General features: G+C 40.5%; 1 protein-coding gene across 23 annotated transcripts in view; it reads right to left on the reverse strand.

The window, feature by feature from the left end:
• The window catches only part of LOC105476188 (zinc finger and BTB domain containing 44), a 103,488-nt gene that overhangs the window by 39,323 nt on the left and 42,264 nt on the right, over positions 1-21,901 (reverse strand). For 20 of the 23 annotated variants that reach the window (XR_011611186.1, XR_011611184.1, XR_011611185.1 and 17 more), the window contains 2 exons: positions 3,658-3,742; positions 858-1,021 (listed from right to left, as the gene is read on the reverse strand). Coding sequence is in view for 20 of the 23 variants with exons in the window: in XM_071075831.1 (XP_070931932.1) it covers positions 858-1,021; positions 3,658-3,742 (249 nt within the window). In the remaining 3 variants the exon portion in view is untranslated. The remainder of the gene's footprint in view (positions 1-857; positions 1,022-3,657; positions 3,743-21,901) is intronic. The other 3 variants (XM_071075828.1, XM_071075829.1, XM_071075827.1) reach the window with 2 other exon arrangements.

The following is a 21,901-nucleotide window of genomic DNA, read 5'->3' on the forward strand; positions in this document are numbered from 1 at the left end:
TTTGATAAAATGGGGTTTTTTGGGTAATACTGATAGAAATAAATGAGTTATAAAGTGTACTAATAGTCTCCTCAAATGCATTATCACAGTGTTTTGGGGAAAAAAATTTTAAAACCTTTCAAAACACAATCTGCTGACTGAACAAAGTCACAGAGAGCTGGTGCTAGAACAGGGACTGTAAGACCTATCTACAGAAGGGGAAAGTGAGCTAGTAACTCTCGCAGCTGAAACAGCAGCAGAGATCTCTTACTCATCAGAGGTCAGTGTTTTACCCACAAGAATCCTGTTGCCTTCATGTGATTACTGAACTAAAGTTTCAAATCCCTTCTATACATTTATCCAAAATATCTCTTATGTTTTAAAAAAATACAAACTACAAAGCTGACTCATCAGGGCACACAGAGATTTAGGACTGTAGAACTGAAAGTAAATTGCAAGAAAATATTACATTTTTAAACACACTTTTATTTGGGAATAATTTCAAACTTACAGAGACGTTATAAGAACAGCACAAAGAACACCCATACAGACCCTTTTAACCCTATTTGCTTTACCATCTGTGGTTGTGCTTATCTATCTCACCTCTATGTGCACACCTAATATGTCTCTTTATTTACAAAGTACTAAATCCATATCACCTTATGTTCTTTTAATCAGAATACTTAACACTGATGGCAAACAGCTTTCTGACACTGCACCATTTTGGCAATAAACCTTAGCTAATCTGTTTTCATTTGACTTCTCAGAGTTTTTTTTTAAACTCAGAAACCCCTGTTTTCTATTTTAACTGGGATTCCAAAATAAAATGTTTATTTTTAGAGTGTTCACTTATGCAACAACAGGGAAGGTGACATTACCTGAGTGGATGAGCATGTGCTGCTTTAGGTTCTGAATACGGGTGAAACGCACCCCGCAGGTTGGACACTGAAAAGGTCTGTCGGGACCATTTGGACTTGGTCGTTCTGTACTGCTGGTAGAAGGAGCAATGTAGAGTTGGTAGGGATACTGAACATTTTCCAATCTAAAAAAAACAGACCAAAGAAGGCAACCAGGCTCTGATTTTTAAACTGAATAAACACTGCTACAGGTCAATTTTAAATGAAAAAAGATAAAACACTTAAAGACTTTTTCAAACAGTTTAACTGTTAGATTTCAAGTTTCACTAACAATATGAAAAACAATGTTACTGTCCAGAATGCCTTTTGTCTTTTTTTTGAGATGGAGTCTCGCTCTGCCACCCAGGCTGGATTGGAGTACAGTGGCGTGATCTCGGCTCACTGAAACCTCCGCCTCCCGGGTTCAAGTGATTCTCCAGCCTCAGTTTCCCAAGTAGCTGGGATGACAGGCGCCTGCCACCACGCCCGACTAATTTTTGTATTTTAGTAGAGATGGGGTCTCACCATATTGACCAGGCTGGTCTCGAACTCCTGACCTCAGATGATCTGCCTGCCTTGGCCTCCCAAAGTGCTGGGATCACGGGCATGAGCCACCGCACCCAGCCCAGAATGACATACAACCACAGAACATATCATCAACTATTTTACCTTTGATGTCCTTAATCTCGCCAATTCTTTCCTTCTAACCACTTCTTAAATTTAGGCCTTCATTAATACAAGCCTGAGTTAATAACTCTCTCCATTTAGCTCCACACTCCTCTAATCCATCCCTCTCACTGTATCATAGCGATCTGATCAAATCAGTCCCCTGTCTAAAATTCTGCAATGGCTGTTATCTTCAGAATAAAATCAAACCCCTTTGCAAGGCATACACGATTCCTCATGATCTGAGCTCTCTGTACCTTTCTAGCCTCATTTGTTGTCATACTCCCCAAACATATCCTATACCAAATGCCTACTCATTTTACGAAATGTAGCTAGGAAGCCACATGCTCCTCAGGGAAGCCATCTTTGATTTTTCAGTGATTGCGGTAGGCATTCTCCTATGCAGGGCAACAGAGCTCTGCAGATCACTTATGGTAATCTGTTTGTCTATCTTCAATCCTTATACTTCCTCCAAAACTGACTGAGCTCCTTGAGGCAAGGGGCTGCATATCTTATCTCTATATTACTACCATGCAGAACAGTATCTAACACAGAACAAACAACCTGATTAATACTTGAAATTAAGGAGTCTAGGCACACTGCTGTTTGTTTATGCTTTCATTAATCCACAAATGATTCCGGTTGATAACCTCCCCTACCAGGTTTAGCTATTCGAGAAAAATAAACCTAATTTGAGTCCCTTGAATCTTTCAAGTTTTCAACAAATACAGTTTTTAAGATTGTCCTGGACCTTCTCTGAGGAAGAATGCAATCATTCAGTGGAGTCTACATTCAGTGGGTGAGACACAGATAATAAATAATCAAGGAAATTATCAGAGCAGAGAATTAAATTAGAAGGATCTAATAGTGATTGGGTGCTGCTTGAGACTGGTGGTCAGGAAAAGCCTCCTTGAGAACTGATACCAAGACAGTGATCTGAAGGTCAAGAATCTGGAGCCAACACTGCGAAAACTGAGAGAGCAAGCTTTTCAGGCAAAGGTCCTAAAGTGACAGAATGGCCCAAAGGCAAGAACAAATATGGAGTACTCCAGGAACTGTGAAAGGTCTATGAGGCTAGAATGTAGTGTAAGAGGGAGACTAGTCTGAAAGGAGTTAGGCAGAAGTCATATCATGTAGGGCTTTAGAAGGCATAGCAAGGCCTATAGATTTTAGGTATGAATAAAGAATGTTAAGAATCTATAGCTTAAAACAGTGATATAATCTGACTAATTAAAAAAGAAAAGATGATTTTGGCTGCTACGTGGAAAATGGATTCGAACTGGGGAAGAATGCAACCAGAGGCTAGTTGGAAGGCTATTGCAGTAGTCAAGGCAAAAGATGGTGGGTGACTTAAGAGTAGGGTGGCTACCGTACAGATTGGAAAAGTAGACAAGGATATGTTTTATAGGCAGAGTTAACAGGACTCATTTAAGGATTAACTAAGCAAGGAGGGAGATGAAGAGTGGTAAGGAAAAAAGATTAAGAATAATCCTCAGAGATTTTGCTTGAGAAATTAGGGGATAATGATGATGCTCACTGAAATGGGAGAAAGGCTGGAGAAGCAGGATTCAGACACGGAGTCAGAAATCAAGAGTTCTGTCTTGGCCTTATTAAATGTGAAATGCCCTTTGTACGTTTATGTGGAAATATCAAGCAGGGAGGGAGTTATGGGTATACAGATCAGACTTTGGCAGACGTTTTTCGCAGCAGTCCATACAGCACACATTCTGACTTTGCACACCATACAGTCTGTTTCAACCACTCAACTCCGCCATCCACAAACAACATGTCAACAAATGAGCGTGGTTGTGTTCCAATAATACTTGATTTACAAATAAAGGTGGTGGGCTGGAATTGGCCTGCAGTTCATAGTTTGCGAACACTTGATACAGATATGATTTAAAGCAACGGGACTAGGTAGTTTTGGAAACGTTGGGAAAAAAAAAAAAGCCTTGTACAGGTGCTCTAATTTATAATGTGATGATGCTACTTCATTACTCTGAAAAGTATACTGAAGTGAAGTTGTAATACACTTCTACAACTCTGAGATGAAATGTTTGAATTTGGAGTTGTAAACATAACCCCTACGAGGTAACGAAATGCTGTCAGTACTGACCGGTCGTCATCATCTGGAGGAGCGGCAGTGCTAGACGAGCTTTGAAGTGTAGGCAACCCCTCCGAAACGCCTTCATCTACTGAGCCTGGGAATAAGAGAAAGACGACAGCTGTAATCCTTCGGTGTGAACAAGCCAAGACTGTCACTGAAAGCTATATTATATCTAAGCCTCTGACATATATTATCTAGTGGTCATATCCTGAATTATTAATCCAAAGTAGTGTTCTATGTTTTTAAATGTTTGTGATTTTAAAAAATCACATGGAAGATAATAGTCTTATATTATTTAAGTTCTTTTAGAAATACTTCTTTGACACATTTCAGCAAGTAAGCAGGGCAATTCAAAAGCAAACAAAAATCCACATAAAACTGAATAATTAACCATTTAAGGAAACACTGAAATTTTTATTTTTTAAAACTTAAGACATACAACTTGTGGTGCAACTTTTACAGAATTTAAGATACAGTGAACACCCGGGCAACCTCCACACGCAAGCCACACGCAAGCACTGCCAGCATCCTGGAAGTCCACATTCATCCTTCCCTGATCATAAATCCCTCCCTTCTCCAAAAGCTTCTTATGGCTACCATTTTCCTCCTCCCGTTCCCTCACTTTTAAAAGTAATTTTATCTTGAATACAAGTATCCATAAAGTAGGTGTTCATTCTTGCTGAACACAGCTTTGGTTGGACTAGGGCTGCTTCTGCCCTACAGTGGCAGAGTTTAGTAGCTTTTGGTTGTGACAGAGACTATGTGGCAGTTAAGTCTAAAATAGTTATCATCTTGCCTTTAAAGGAAAGTTTGCCGAGGCTTGCCATAACCAATACTTTTTAGTGTTGTCTGTTTTATATAAACTGGGTCATACCATATATATTCTTTTGTCTTGCTTCTTTCCTCCAACATTGTGGACTCATTGTTGTTACATGTAACCAAAGTTTATTTTCATTGTTTATAATATTCACCATTTTCCATTTTACTCTTCATGGACAGATTTTTGGCTATTAAGAACAATGCTGCTATGAATATCCTTAATGCACATAAGCATGCTTTTCTCCACGGTACAGACTTAGGAAAGGAAGTGGTATATATGTAGGAATGGAATTGCCAGGTCACTGAATACATTTATCTTCAACCTTATTAGAAAATACTAAACTCAGGGCGGGCGCGGTGGCTCACGCCTGTAATCCCAGCACTTTGGGAGGCCGAGGCAGGCGGATCACAAGGTCAGGAGATTGAGACCATCCTGGCTAACCTGGTGAAACCCCGTCTCTACTAAAAATACAAAAAAATTAGCTGGGCGTGGTGGCGGGTGCCTGTAGTCCCAGTTGCTGGGGAGGCTGAGGCAGGAGAATGGTGTGAACCTGGGAGGCGGAGCTTGCAGTGAGCTGAGATAGCACCACTGCACTCTAGCCTGGGCGACAGAGCGAGACTCTGTCTCAAAAAAAAAAAAGAAAAGAAAAAAGAAAATACTAAACTCTTTCCAGAGTAACTGTACTAAATTCACATCACTGCTAGTATATCAAAGTTATGTTGTTCTACATCCTTACCAACACTTAATATTGCTGGATTTTTAAGTTATTACCACTGGTTTTTACCAATCTGGTGTGTTACAATATTTCATTGTGGCTTGAACTGCATTTCCATTTCCCTTATTACTACCGAGGTGAATCTAGTTTCACATATTTATTGAATCTCCCTTCCTCCCTCTTTTGTGAAATGCCGGAGTTGTCTGCCTTTTTAAAAAGAGTTCTTTTCACAATTTGTATATAAGCCCTTGGTCAGTGATACATACTACAAATCTTTCCCCGTCCCATGGCTTTTTTTTTTTTTCTTACCCTTTCTAAAGGCTGCTTCTGATGACCAAAAGTTTAACATTTTAATTTTTTTCTCATTGTTATGGCTTTTTGGTTCTTTTGAGACGGAGTCTCACTCTGTTGCCCAGGCTGGAGTGCAGTGGCGCGACGTTGGCTCACTGCAAGCTCTGCCTCCCAGGTTCACGCCATTCTCCTGCCTCAGCCTCCCGAGTAGCTGGGACTACAGGCGCCCGCCACCTCGCCCAGCTAATTTTTTGTATTTTTAGTAGAGATGGGGTTTCACCGTGTTAGCCAGGATGGTCTCCATCTCCTGACCTCGTGATCCACCCAGTTCAGCCTTCCAAAGTGCTGGGATTACAGGTGTGAGCCATGGTGCCCAGCCTTTGGTCTTGTTTTTAAAAAAACATTTCCCTATGTGAAATTATCTTATGAAAAAAATTCATGTTTTGCCTTATGCTTTTTCTTTAACCCATCTGGAGTTGACTTTGTGACTGAACATGTCACGAAAGGTCTGCCCTCTGCTCTGCAGTGCCACCTCTGTCGTATGTCATGTATACATAAATATATAGGTCTGTTTTTGGGTTTTATACTAGTTCCATCTGCTTATCTGTCCCTTGTATTAATGCCAATCTTTAGTTACCGTAGCTTTATAATAGATCTTGCTATCAAGTAGAGAAAGTCCTCCGACCTTGTTCATTTGCTTTCTGAACATTCTGGCTATTTTTTTGCCTTCTGCATTCCTATATATATTTGAGAATCAGCTTGTTGAATATAAGTGGAAACAAATCTTCCATTTCTCCCCTTCTATTCGTTTAGAAGTTACACATATTTTCCTATTTCTTTTTACTGGTTGCCTTAGAAATTAGAGATATACTTCGTTTTTCAAAGTCTAAAGTTTACTTTACTTCCTTCTGGATAATACAAAGATCCTAGAAGCTTTAACTCCATTTTCCACCACTTCTGTCCTGCCATTTACAAATTGTCTGATATTTTACTTCTTTGTTCTGATTTAAGCCCCATAGACATTATCATATATACATGTTCTCATATTTACCTCTTCCTTTGCTGTTCATTCTTGCAAATGAATCCTCCCATCCATGCTCACTTTACTTCTGCCAAAAGTCTATTCTTTAGAACTTTTTTGGCAATGACTTGCTGATCAATTCTTTTTGTTTGAAGATATATTTCATTTATATATTTTCAAAGATAATTATATTTCATTTATATATTTTTCAAATATAATTCATTCTTGAAATGTATTTTTACTCTGTGTAGAAATCTAGACTGGGAGCTGGGCGCGGCAGCTCACGCCTGTAATCCCAGCACTTTTGGGAGGCCAAGGTGGGCGGATCACGAAGTCAGGAGATGGAGACCATCCTGGCTAACATGGTGAAACCCCGTCTCTACTAAAAATACAAAAAAATTAGCCGGGCGTGGTGGCAGGCGCCTGTGGTCCCAGCTACTTGGGAGGCTGAGGCAGGAGAATGGTGTGAACCCGGGAGGCGGAGCTGGCAGTGAGCCGAGATTGTGCCACTGCACTCTAGCCTGAGTGACAGAGCTAGATTCCGTCTCAAAAAAAAAAAAAAAAAGAAATCTAGACTGGGAGTTATTTTCTTTCAGTATACTGAGGATATCATCCCACTGGCTTCTGGTGGTATTAAAAAGTCATATTCTTTTGAAGGTAATGTCTTTAAAATTTTTTTTTCCCCCTGAATTTTCTCTACAATGTGTCTAGGTCTGTGTTTCTTTTCACTACTCCTGTTTGGGACTGATGTCTTTCACCAAATCTGGAAAATTCTCAGCCATTCTCTCCTCTCTCTTTAGAGCTTCCATCAAACCTACATTTGTTGTTTTCCACACCCTTCTCCACTTTGCTACTGCAGTTTCCACCACTGTGTCTCTCTCTGTGTAGCAGTGAAGTAATTTCTTCTAGTTTATCTTTTAATTTCCTAATTCTCTCTTCTGTTGAGTGCAATGTGCTGCCAAAATGTTCACGGAGATTTTAATTTTGGTTATCATTTTTCTTTTCTAAAAGTCCCATTTGGTACTCCTTAAATCTGCTATGCCACTTTTTACAGTTTACTGTTCTCTGCAATCATTGTTTGTGTTTATTTTGTTAAATACAGTAAGCTTATTTATTTTATATCTGTGCTTGAAAACTATGCCAATTGGCTATGTTAATGTATTTCTGCTGCATTTAAAAAACACATTTTTTTTTTCCTGTTAGTTCTCTCTCTGCCTTGTTTTCTTGAGTGCTCTGGTAATTTTTCAACTGGTTATTGCCCTTGAAAATTATTTGTAGGAAAGTGAGTTGCTGAGGTAAGGATACATATGTCCTTTTCCAGAGAAGTTTTACGTTTGCTTCTGCTAGGTTCCTGGGCAGCATTATCTATATGAGATTCACTGTTTGAGATTCCTTGGCCTACCCACTCAAAGTCTGTGTTGTACCAATCTGTAAGTGGGCCAGCAGTAACTTCTCAGGGATGTGTTTTCCTTTTTCCTTTTCTAGTCTGCTCACTGCCCAGGCAGGTTTTTCTACAGTCCCCTGGAGTTTGGAGGACAGGGAGCAGGTTTAGTTCTGATAGTGCTATCCCAAAGGACAATGCAAACGAGCATGCTTTCTCCATGGTATATACTCAGGAATGGAAGTGGTGTATATGCAGGAATGGAGCTGCCAGGTCACTGAATACATTTATCTTCAACCTCATTAGAAAACACTAAATTCTTTTCCAAAATGATGGTACTAAATTTGCATCACTGCTAGCAGTATATCAGAGTTGTGTTGCTCCATATCCTTACCAACACTTGGTATTACTGGATTTTTAAATTATTACTAATCAGGTATGTGCTACAATACACACATTAAGCAGGGAGCAGGTTTAGTTCTAATGTAAACCTACTCCCTGCTTAATGTGTGGGGCAACTTTTCAAGACTTTACAACTTTACACGCTCTGAGCTTTGTTTCATTTCTCCTGCTCTTTGAGTTGATCAACCAAAGCCCATTTGTGTTTTGGCAAATATCTTAAAGGCAAAACTGATTTTAGTGCTCTGATGATCTACTTGCCTCCTTGGGCCAGGCTTTCTCTCCTAATTTAACCTTGCAGTTCCTTAGCCATCTTTTCAGCTTTTCAAACAGTTTAAAGGTGAATTTTTAAAAACTTAAAATTTGTTGTTTGTGGTGGGACAGCAGACTCAAACCACCTAGCTTATTCTCATTAGGTAATGAACTCTGCCAATTTCTTTACTGAACACAAATTAGCTGTGTTGCACCAAATGAACAAATCTGAGCCTCTGAGAATTTCGGTCTTTTAACACCAAACAAGCTTTTGGTTATAATATTTTAATGAAAATGAAAATGTACTAACTGTAACAGTTTGTACACCACCATATACATGTGAACATTTAATAAATATCATCTGCTAATGAACATATGGGATGAAATTTCCTTCTGATGAAAATTTGGAATCTAATACTTAAGTTTCCCTCTTTGGAACACTTGAATTGCTGTCATTAGGAAACAGATAAATTATCCACTTAAGTATACAATTTTTTAAAAAACTAAATTTTAAGGCATCCAAACTTACTTTATTTAATCACTTGTACTGGAAAATTTGTGACAGGGTTACGTTTTGCCTTGACTTCCTAAATGAAGGCTACCAAATATGAATTATTTTTTGTTTCTTGATGACTCACCACAATCCTAACGCTCATTATTATACTGTGTTCTAATACGTGCATATACTCTAAGGCTTTTGAAAATACGCAGGACTATGTGTGTTTACATTCATCCGCAATTGCACCCCCATTCTTTCTGGTCTCCCCATTCCATCCCTTCTGGTGTGTGTGTAGCATTTCTGTGTGTGTCTTTTCTTTCCCTTACTACCAAACGGCATTTCCGCTTTTCCCCTATGTCTACTTATGCAACTTATTCCCGGGTTCTTCTGACTCGTTTTTAATCCACATGTAGGACAGAGAACCAGATAATGCTGCATTTTAAGAAAGAACTGTTTACTTGTCAGTATCTTCCCATTCTCAGTTTTTCCCTTAAAGAAAAAAGAAATAAACATTAACATTTCAATCTGTCCTGGGATAAAAAACTGGAAAAACGCCAGTAATTAGACTTGGTCCCATGGACATAAAGATCTATTTTACAGTATTCTGAACTTATTCAGAGCACAGACAATATTAAAGCTTATAGGCAAAGCCTTGGCAAAAAAAATGCCTGGAGTTATGATAAGGTTAGGCGAAAAAGATTGATCTAACTGACATTGGCTTCTCACTATCAGGCAGGCCATACTCTTTCTAGGAGGGAGTGGACTCTTGGTGAGGTGAGAATAAAAACCACACTGTCTGGGACTGATTCTAGTACCTTCAAAGGTTTGTTTAAAAAGCTGGTCTAAAAGAACTAAAATGCAGTACAAGATACATCTAAGTACATGGTCCTTCTTAAAACAAATCCATCTCTACATTCTAAAATGTCTAGATCCCCTAATTCAATGGATAGTGAGCACGCAAAGCAAAGCAAAACTACTTTCCCTCACTCATGGCTACTGAATGCACCAACAGCTAAAAATGAAAGCCATTCCAAGCTAAATGAGTTAAAACAGACTCTTAGAATTCTATGTATACTGTGGAGGTAAACACATAGTGTTATATCACTTACGCAACTATCAGCAAAAAATAAATTTTGTGTAACTCTTTTTCTTGAAATGATGGTTTTTGCAAACAACGCAAGTAATCATATGAATTGGAATTTCAGTTAAACTGATTTAACAGCAGAATATACACACACACGTATATATACACACACACATATATACATATACACATATATGTGCACAATATTACTTTCCTGAGGTGACAGTGATGTTTCTTAAATTCTTAAAATGAAGTTTCCTTTCTACCCTATAGAGAGTCTGTTCTCAGTGGTAGTGAGAGGCTAAGGATTCTGGTCAGATGGTTTTCACCTTGTGAAACAGTAAAACTGATTCATAGAGACAATCAGCTTTGTACAGTTAAGGGCTATCTTATCAAGACTGAGTCCACTCTCTCCCCAATTACAAGTGCTGTATGACAGCTTCTGTTGCATCAAACTCAAGTTGCTGCTGCCACTGTTTAGGTATTCAAGACACTTACAAAGATACCTTTGGAAAAGTAATTACAGTGGTCATCTCCTATTGAGTATTTACCATGTGCCAGGCATTGTTCTAAAAGGTTTTCAATGTAAGATCTCACTTCATACTTGAAAAAGAGAAGCATCTTCTAACATTCAGAAACAGGCTTGGCACTCACTTAGGGGTGGGGCCTGGTCCTTACAGCCATAGTATTCTCCTGGGGAACATAAACAGTCTCAGGAAACAACAGAAGATCAAGTCACTGTGATCCCTATTACAGTGAGACTAAAAAATACTTTTATTTGTGCAATCACAAACATGCCAGTCATCCCCATCTATCTCCAGCTAAACAGTCACTACTGCTATAGATTCACTTTAGTCTGCATTCCTAGGTAATATTTATAAAGATATTCAGTAATAGAAATCTCTCTCCTTTCTGACATCACCAGTCCTGAGCAAACCTCACTTCCTTGAACCCTCCCTGACAGAGAGTAGGCATCCCTGAAATCACCCAATACAAGGCCAAATCCTGTGCTAAGGCCTTTTTAACACCTTCTTACTGAGAACCAGCCCTAAAAAACCCATGGTGGATAATCACCCTTGCTGCAAATGAGCAACAAACTCAACTTGTTCAATCACAGGTGGTCTTCGGCTATAGGGCCCTGGCAGAAATGAAGATCCACTGAGATTCAACTAAAAGCCCTTGTTGCTTCATCCTGGGATCCTTGATGAGAAGGCAGATATAAAATCCCTTTTGAGGTGCCACCTGCCCTTGCTGGGATGTAAGTTCATGCTGAATTAAGCTCAAATAGTTCAATGAAGCCCTTCACTGTCAGGTTTGCTTTGTTTTCCTAGAAACAGTTTTTCGAAAATATTTTGGTTATTCAGATTGTGTTGCTCTTTGGTGAAATTGTTTTCTAGACTAACACCTGCTCTGAAGATCATCTGCCTGCCTGCCTACTGTGTTTAGAGTCTACAAGAGAAATAAACTATAACGAGGGGATGAACATAGGTTGGATTAGTTCATCTGAACTGGCCCTGGAGGCCAAGTTCAGATCTTTGACTGGCAAAACCATTTCAAAACTTTACAAGGTATAACACAGAGGAACTGTGAAAACGTTATGGTAATGACAGAAGCCAGTGAGGGAAAATAAAAAACAAAAAAACCCCAAGTATTTCATAATTATATTATATCATAATACCACTGATATAAAATATCCAGAATACGCAATTATTAATATTAACAGTGGTTTGCCTAGGAGTGGGGATGGGGTTAGGAAGGACTAGGGAGTCATGTTTTTAAGTACCAAGGCACAACCTAAAACCAGCAGTCTTTTTTCTCCTTTAAATGTGTTGTATTTATTGCTTTTATTTGCTGCAAGTTAAGGATACTGAATTTTACACCCTTTCCATGGGCAAGGGGCAACAAAGGGAACCTAAAACAGCAGGTAAAATCCTATCTGAACTAATTTCACAGATAATCAAATTATTATTTTGAAAATTTGAAAATAATATACTAAACATTATATTCTCCCCATTACTAGAAAGACAAGACACCTCTCAGAGATGTTCTTTAACAAATTAGTAAGTAAAATTAAGTCCTCTTATGGAACTTACAGTGGAAAAAGTACCATGCGCATCTTGCTTTTCTCCCTCTCAAATTTACTGACTGCCTTCAATCCCCCAAGGAATTTACTTTTTTTTCTGTACGGTTTTGTTTTAGTATGCAAGTTTGGAGTTAAGATAAGTTTGTTGAGAGTGATTAGTACATGTGCCATGATGGCAAGGAAAAAGAATCACATTGGAGTCGGGCATGGTGGCTCACGCCTGTAATCTCAGCACTTTGGGAGGCTGAGGCAGGCAGATCACTTGAGGTCAGGAGTTTGAGACCAGCCTGGCCCACATGGTGAAACTCCGTCTCTACTAAAAACACAAAAATTAGCCAGGTGTGTTGGCAGGTACCTGTAATCCCAGCTATTCGGGAGGCTGAGGCAGGAGAATCACTTGAACTCAGGAGGCAGAGGCTGCAGTGAGCTAAAATCACACCACAGCACTCCAGCCTGAGCAACAGGGCAAGATCCTGGCTCAAAAAACCACAAAAAACAAAAACAAAAAAACACAAGAAACAAACCACACTGGGATTATCTGATTATATGATATTCATATCAGAGTGGTTCCCATGTCCGCTTTATAGAATCCTTTTATAATAATATATAGGTAACAGATTCTACTTACATAACTGAAAGGTTTGTTCTACTCATTAACTCTTGTTAATAACATCATAAAGGGCTGGGCACAGTGGCTCAGGCCTGTAATTCCAGCACTTTGGGAGGCTGAGGTGAGTGGCTCACTTGAGGTAAGGAGTTTGAGACCAACTTGGCCCACATGGTGAAACTCCGTCTCTACTAAAAATACAAATATTAGCCAGGTGTGGTGGCGTGTGCCTGTAGTCCCAGCTACTTGGGAGGCTGAGGCAGGAGAATTGCTTGAACCTGGGAGGCAGAGGTTATAGTGAGCTGTGATCATGCTACTGCATTCCAGCCTGGGTGACAGAGCAAGAATCAGTCTCAAACAAAAACAAAACTATCATAAAGGCAAAACCTGAACTGATTATATATACTTGGGAGTGGTAAAGAATGACTATTTCACATGCCTAACTAAATATCTTAGATGTTTAGATAAATATTTGGGTTTCTACTTCCTTAAATGATTAAAATTATAATTATTCAGTAGGCAGTTTGTTATTCAGAAGGTACCAAGGTGTTTTCAATTACTTACTCTGGTAGTTTACTAAAAACTTGGCTGTATCAACAAATAGCTATGATTTCTTCAAATTAAATCTTTTGTTGGATGTGTGTTCATGTAAATTCTGCAAAACTATTTTGACCCCAATTCAGGAATATGAACTTCAGTGGTTGCTGTGGATGAAATTATTTCTCCCAAAAAGACACTACGTTTTGGCTGCTGGCAAGATGACTGAATAGGAACAGCTCCAGTCTGCAGCTCTCAGTGAGACTGACACAGAAGGCGGGTGTCTGCATTTCCAATGAGGCACCCTGTTCATCTCACTGGGACTAGTTAGGCAGTGGGTGCAGCCCACAGAGGGCGAGCAGAAGCAGGGTGGGGCATCGCCTCACCCAGGAAGTTTTTGCAATTCGCAGACCAGGAGATTCCCTCGTGTGCTACATCACCAGGGCCCTGGGTTTCAAGCACAAAACCAGGTGGTTAGTTTGGGCAGACACCAAGCTAGCTCTTCTTTTTTTGTATGCCAGTGGTGCCTGGAACCCCAGCGAGACAGAACCATTCACTCCCCTGCAAAGGGGGCTGAAGCCAGGGAGCCAAGTGGTCTTACTCAGCAGGTCCCACTCCCACAGAGCCCAGCAAGCTAAGAACCACTGGCTTGATATTCTCACTGCCAGCACAGCAGTCTGAAGTTGACCTGGGACGATCAAGCTTGGTCGGGGAGGGGCAGCCGCCATTACTGAGGCTTGAGTAGGTGGTCTTCTCCTGACACTGCTAAAAAGGCCTGGAAGTTCCGACTGGGCAGAACTCAACACGGTGCGGCACAGTGGCTGTGGCCAGACTGCCTCTTTAGATTCCTCTTCACTGGGCAGGGCATCTCTGAAAGAAAGACAGCAGCCCCAGTCAGGGGCTTACAGATAAAAATCCCATCTCACTGGGACAGAGCACCTGGGGGAAGGGGCGGTTGTGGGCGCAGCTTCAGTGGACTTAAACGTCCCTGCCTGCAGGTTCTGAAGAGAGCAGTGGATACTGACAAGGAGGGGTTCTACCAGCACAGCACTCAACCTCTGCTAACGGTCCGACTGCCTCCTCAAGTGGGTCCCTGACCCCCGTGCCTCCTGACTGGGAGAGACCTCCCAACAGGGGTGACAGTCACTTCATACAGGAGAGCTCCAGCTGGCATCAGGCTGGTGCCCCTCTGGGATGAAGCTTCCAGAGGAAGGAGCAGGCAGCAATCTTTGCTGTTCTGCAGCCTCTGCTGGTGATACCCAGGCAAATAGGGTCTGGTGTGGACCTCCAGGAAACTGCAGCAGACCTTCAAAAGAGGGGCCTGTTAGAAGAAAAACTAACAAACAGAAAGCAATGACATCAACATCAACAAATAAAACCTCCACACAGAAACCCCATCCAAACCCATCCCAAGGTCATCAGCCTCAAAGATCAAAGGTAGATAAATCCACCAAGATGAGGAAAAACCAGCGCAAAAATGCTGAAAATTCCAAAAACCAGAATGCCTCTTCTCCAATGATTGCAACTCCTCTCCAGCAAGGGCACAAAACTGGACAGAGAATGAATCTTATAAATCGACAGAAGTAGGTTTCAGAAGGTGGGTAATAACAAACTCCTCTGCGCTAACGGAGCATGTTCTATCTAACCCAATGCAAGGAAGCTAAGAACCTTGACAAAAGGTTATAGGAATTGCTAACTAGAATAACCAGTTTACAGAAGAACATAAATGACCTGATAGAGCTGAAAAACACAGCATGAGCACTTCACGAAGCATACACAATTATCAACAGCTGAATGGATCAAGCGGAAAAAAAGTATCAGAGAATGAAGACAGACTTACTGAAATGAGGCATGAAGACAGGATTAGAGAAAAAAAGATTGAAGAGGAACAAACAAAACCTCCAAGCAATATGGGACTACGTGAAAAGACCAAACCTATGATTGATTAGGGTCCCTGAAAGTGACAGGGAGAAATGAACTAAATTGGAAACAAATTCAGGATATTATCCAGGACAACTTCCCCAATCTAGCAAGACAGGCCAACATTCAAATTCAGGAAATACAGAGAACACCACTAAGATACTCCTCAAGAAGAGCAATCCCAGGAGACATAATCGTCAGATTCTCCAAGGTTGAAATGAAGGAAAAATGTTAAGGGCAGTCAGAGAGAAAGGTCAGGTTACCTACAAAGGGAAGCCATCAGACTAACAGTGGATCGCTCTGCAGAGAGTGGGGGCCAATATTCAAATTCTTAAAGAATTTTCCACCCAGAATTTCATATCCAGACAAAGTTTCATAAGTGAAGGAGAAATAAAATCCTTTACAGACAAGCAAATGCTGAGGGATTTTGTAACCACCAGGCTTGCCTTACAAGAGCTCCTGAAGGAAGCACTAAATATGGAAAGAAAAAACTAGTACCAGCCACTGCAAAAACACACCAAAATACAAAGACCAATGACACCATAAAGAAACTGCATCGGCCGGGCGCGGTGGCTCAAGCCTGTAATCCCAGCACTTTGGGAGGCCGAGACGGGCGGATCACGAGGTCAGGAGATCGAGACCATCCTGGCTAACACGGTGAAACCCCGTCTCTAATAAAAAATACAAAAAAAAACTAGCCGGGCGAGGTGGCGGGTGCCTGTAGTCCCAGCTACTCGGGAGGCTGAGGCAGGAGAATGGCGTGAACCCGGGAGGCGGAGCTTGCAGTGAGCCGAGATCTGGCCATTGCACTCCAGCCTGGGTGACACAGCAAGACTCCGTCTCAAAAAAAAAAGAAACTGCATCAACTAATGTGCAAAATAAACAGCTAGCATCATGATGACAGGATCAAATTTGCATATAACAATATTAACCTTAAATGTAAATGGGCTAAATGCCCCAATTAAAAGACACAGACTGACAAATTGGATAAAGAGTCAAGACCCATTGGTGTGCTGTGTTCAGGAGACTCATCTCACATGGGTCAAAGACACACACAGACTCAAAATAAAGGGATGGAGGAATATTTACCAAGCAAATGAAAAGGAAAAAAAAAGTGGGGGTTGCAATCATAGTCTCTGATAAAACAGTCTTTAAACCAACAAAGATCAAAAAAGACAAAGAAGGGCATTACATAATGGCAAAGGGATCAACGCAACAAGAAGAGCTAACTATCCTAAATATATACGTACCCAATACAGGAGCACCCAGATTCATAAAACAAGTTCTTAGAGACCTACAAAGAGACTCAGATTCCCACACAATAACAGTGGGAGACTTGAACCCCCCACTGTCAATATTAGATCAACGAGACAGAAAATAAACAAGGATATTCAGGACTTGAACTTAGCTCTGGACCAAGCAGACCTAATAGACAGCTACAGAACTCTCCACCACAAATCAACAGAATATATATTCTTCTCAGTACCACACAGCACTTACTCTAAAACAGACCACATAATTGGAAGCAAATGCAAAAGAACGGAAATCATAACAGCCTCTCAGACCACAGTGCAATCAAATTACAACTCAGGATTAGGAAACTCACTCAAAACTGCACAACTACAGGGAACTAAACAACTTGCTCCTGAATGACCACTAGGTAAATAACGAAATTAAGGCAGAAATAACAAAGTTCTCTGAAACCAATGAGAACAAAGAGACAACGTACCAGAATCTCTGGGATATGCTAAAAGCAGTGTTGAGAGGAAAATTTACAGCACTAAATGCTCACATCAGACAGTGGGAAAGATGTAAAATCCACACCCTAACATCACAATTAAAAGAACTAGAGAAGCAAGAGCAAACAAATTCAAAAGCTAGCAGAAGACAATAAATAACTAAGAACAGAGCAGAACCAAAAGAGATAGACACATGAAAAACCCTTCAAAAAATTAATGAATACAGGAACTGTTTTTTTTTTTTTTTTTGAGACGGAGTCTGGCTCTGTCGCCCGGGCTAGAGTGCAGTGGCCGGATCTCAGCTCACTGCAAGCTCCGCCCCCCGGGTTTACGCCATTCTCCTGCCTCAGCCTCCCGAGTAGCTGGGACTACAGGCGCCCGCTGCCTCGCCCGGCTAGTTTTTTGTATTTTTTAGTAGAGACGGGGTTTCACCGTGTTCGCCAGGATAGTCTCGATCTCCTGACCTCGTGATCCGCCCGTCTCGGCCTCCCAAAGTGCTGGGATTACAGGCTTGAGCCACCGCGCCCGGCCCACAGGAACTGTTTTGAAAAGATTAACAAATAGATAGACTGCTAGCCAGATTAATAAAAAGAGAGAGAATAATCAAATAGACACAATAAAAAATGATAAAAGGGATATCATCACTGATCCCACAGAAATACAGACTATCATCAGAGAATACTGTAAACACCTGTATGCAAATAAACTAGAAAATCAAGAAGAAATGGATACATTCCTGGACCATACACCCTCCCAAGACTAAACTAGGAAGAAGTCGAATCCCTGAATAGACTAATAACAAGTTCTGAAATTGAAGCAGAACCTAAAAAAAAAAAAAAAAAAAAAAAAAAAATTTTCAACACTCCTTCATGTTAAAAACTCTCCTGAAATAGCCTACCAACCAAAAAAAGCCTAGGACCAGACAGACTCACAGCCGAATTCTACCAGAGGTATGAAGAGAACCTGGTATCATTCCTTCTGAAACCATTCCCAACAACAGAAAAAGAGGGACTCCTCCCTAACTCATTTTATGAGGCCAGCAACATCCTGATGCCAAAACCTGGCAGAGGGACAACAACAAAAAAGAAAATTTCAGGGCGATGTCCCTGATGAACATCGATGTGAAAATCCTCAATAAAATACTGGCAAACTGAATCCAGCAGAACATCAAAAAGCTTATCCACCAGGATCGAGTTGGCTTCATGCCTGGAACGCAAGGCTGGTTCAACATACGCAAATCAATAAACTTAATCCATCACATAAGACAGAACCAATGACAAAAACCACAATTATCTCAATAGACACAGAAAAGGTCTCCGATAAAATTCAACACCCCTGGCCGGGTGCAGTGGCTCACACCTGTAACCCCAGCACTCTGGGGAGCTGAGGCGGGAGGATCACGAGGTCAAGACATCAAGACAATCCTGGCCAACATGGTGAAATCCCATCTCTACTAAAAAAACAAAAATTAGCTGGGTGTGGTGGCACGCCTCTGTAGTCCAGCTACTCGGGAGGCTGAGGTAGGGGAACTGCTTGAACCCGGGAGGGGGACGTTGCAGTGCGTGCCACTGCACTCCAGCCTGGTGACAGAATGAGACTCTGTCTCAAAAAAAAAAAAAAAAATTAAATTAAATAAAAAATAAAAATAAATTTAAAATAAATTTAAAAAATTCAACACCTCTTCATGCTAAAAACTCTCAATAAACTAGGTATTGATGGAACATATCTCAAAATAATAAGAGCTATTTATGACAAACCCATAGCCAGTATCATACTGAATGAGTAAAAGCAGAAAGCGTTCCCTTTGAAAACAGGCACAAGACAAGGATGCCCTCTCTCACCACCCCTATTCAACACAGTACTGAAGTTCTGGCCAGAGCAATCAGCCAAGAGAAAGAAAGAGTATTCAAATAGGAAGAGAGGAAGTCAAGGGTATTCAAATAAGAAGAGAGAAAGCCAAATTGTCTCTGTTTGCAGATGACATGATTGTATATTTAGAAAACCCCACTGTCTCAGCCCCAAAACTACTTAAAGCTGATAAACAATTTCAGCAAAATCTCAGGATACAAAATCAATGTGCAAAAATCACAAGTATTCCTATACACCAATAATAGACAAGCAGAGAGCCAAATTATGAGTGAACTCCCATTCACAATTGCTACAAAGAAAACAAAATACCCAAAACCACAACTTACAAGGGACGTGAAGCATCTCTTCAAGGAGAACTACAAATCACTGCTCAAGGAAATAAGAGAGGACACAAACAAATGGAAAAAAAATTCCATGCTCATGGATAGGAAGAATCAGTATTGTGAAAATGGTCATACTGCCCAAAGTAATTTATAGATCCAATGCTATTCCCATCAAGCTACCACTGACTTTCTACACAGAACCAAAAAACACTACTTTAAATTTCATATGGAAACAAAAAAGAGCCCACATAGCCAAGACAACCCTAAGAAAAAAGAACAAAGCTGGAGGCATCATGCTACCTGACTTTATACTACAAGTCTACAGTAACCAAAACAGCATGGTACTGGTACCAAAACAGAGATATAGACCAATGGAACAGAACAGAGGCCTCAGAAATAACACCACACATCTACAACCATCTGATCTTCGACAAACCTGACAAAAACAATCAATGGGGAAAGGATTCCCTACTTAATAAACGGTGCTGGGAAAACTGGCTAGCCATACGCAGAAAACTGAAACTGGACCCCTTCCTTACACCTTATACAAAAATTAACTCGATGGATTAAATACTTAAACGTAAGACCTAAAACTATAAAAACCCTAGAAGAAAACATAGGCAATACCATTCAGGACACAGGCATGGGCAAAGACTTTATGACTAAAGCACCAAAAGCAATTGCAACAAAAGCCAAAACTGACAAATGGAACCCAATTAAACAAAAGAGCTGCCGGGCGCGGTGGCTCAAGCCTGTAATCCCAGCACTTTGGGAGGCCGAGGCAGGCGGATCACAAGGTCAGGAGATCGAGACCACAGTGAAACCCCGTCTCTACTAAAAATACAAAAAATTAGCCGGGCGCGGTGGCGGGCGCCTGTAGTCCCAGCTACTCAGGAGGCTGAGGCAGGAGAATGGCGGGAACCCGGGAGGCGGAGCTTGCAGTGAGCCGAGATCGCGCCACTGCACTCCAGCCTGGGCAACAGCGTGAGACTCCGTCTCAAAAAAAAACAAAAACAAACAAACAAAAAAAAAAAAACAAAAAAAAAACAAAAAAAAACAAAAGAGCTTCTGCACAGCAAAAGAAACTATCATCAGAGTGACCAGGCAATCTACAGAATGGGAGAAAATTTTTGCAATCTACCCATCTGACAAAGGTCTAATATCCAGAATCTACAAAGAACTTAAACAAATTTACAAGAAAAAAATAAACAATCCCATCAAAAAGTGGGCGAAGGATATGAACAGACACTTCTCAAAAGAAGACATTTATGCAGCCAACAAACATACGAAAAAAAGCTCATCATCACTGGTCATCGGAGAAATGCAAATCAAAACCACAATGAGATACCATCTCACACCAGTTAGAATGGCGATCATTAAAAAGTCTGGAAACAACAGATGCTGGAGGATGTGGAGAAACAGGAACACTTTTACACTGTTGGGAGTGTAAATTAGTTCAACCATTGTGGAAGACAGTGTGGCGATTCCTCAAGGATCTGGAACTAGAAATATCATTTGACCCAGTAATCCAAATACTGGGCATACACCCAAAGGATTATAAATCATTCTGCTATAAAGACACATGTGCATGTATGTTTACTGTGACACGATTCACAATAGCAAAGACTTTGAACCAACCCAAATGTCCTTTAATGATAAGACTGGAAAAAGAAAATGTGGCACATATACACCATGAAATACTATGCAACCATAAAAAATGAGTCCCTTTGCAGGGACACGGATGAAGCTGGAAACCATCATTCTCAGCAAACTAACACAAGAACAGAAAACCAAACACCACATGTTCTCACTCATAAGTGGGAGTTGAACAATGAGAATCCATGGACACAGGGAGGGGAATATCACACAACGGGGCCTGTTGAGGGGGTGGGGGGCTAGGGGAGAGATAGCATTAGGGTAAATACCTAATACGGACGAAGGGTTGATGGGTGCAGCAAACCACCATGCCATGTATACCTATGTAACAAAACTGAACGTTCTGCACGCGTACCCCAGAACTTGAATTTAAAAAAAGAAAAAGAAAAAAATACTGCTAGAGAAAACAACTTTAAATCATTTTATTTTCAATCTAAAAAGATAAATAAATAATAAAGAAAAAATTAATAAAACTCTGCTACAGTTAAGTTACTGCAGAAGGGATTCCTTTACCTGCACTTAAATGCAACCCCTACTGAAACCAGGACTCAAGGCTCTTCACAGCCTGCACTCAACCACTCCTTTTTATCTTATCTCCTGCTATCGTCTACACTTTCAGGCATCTGTGCTTATTTACATCATTTTGCACTGAATTCACTGTTTACCAAACACACAATGCTCTTCCATACCTGTGTTTACATATATGCGCTGCTGTTTTTATATGTTTTCACAGAAATGACGTTCCCATGCTTGGGTAAACTCTTACTTATTGCATAAGACCCAACTCAAATATATAGTGTTAACTTGCTCTTTCCTTTGTTACAACCATACTACTTTGTTCACACCTCCAGATCAGCACTTTTAATAGTTCACTGTAATAATTTACTTACATATCTGCTTCCCCAATTAGATGATTAACCTCTTCACTGCAGGGACTATGTGTTGTTCTTTATGTATCACCAATGTTTGCTTGGCATATGGTAAGTTTTCAATACATATTTTAATAAAGAATAAAACACAAACTGGATTTAACTGTTTTTTTGGTGTGTGTGTATCT

This window comes from Macaca nemestrina, chromosome 12 (assembly GCF_043159975.1).
Source record: "Macaca nemestrina isolate mMacNem1 chromosome 12, mMacNem.hap1, whole genome shotgun sequence".
In the NCBI taxonomy this organism is placed as follows: domain Eukaryota; kingdom Metazoa; phylum Chordata; class Mammalia; order Primates; family Cercopithecidae; genus Macaca; species Macaca nemestrina.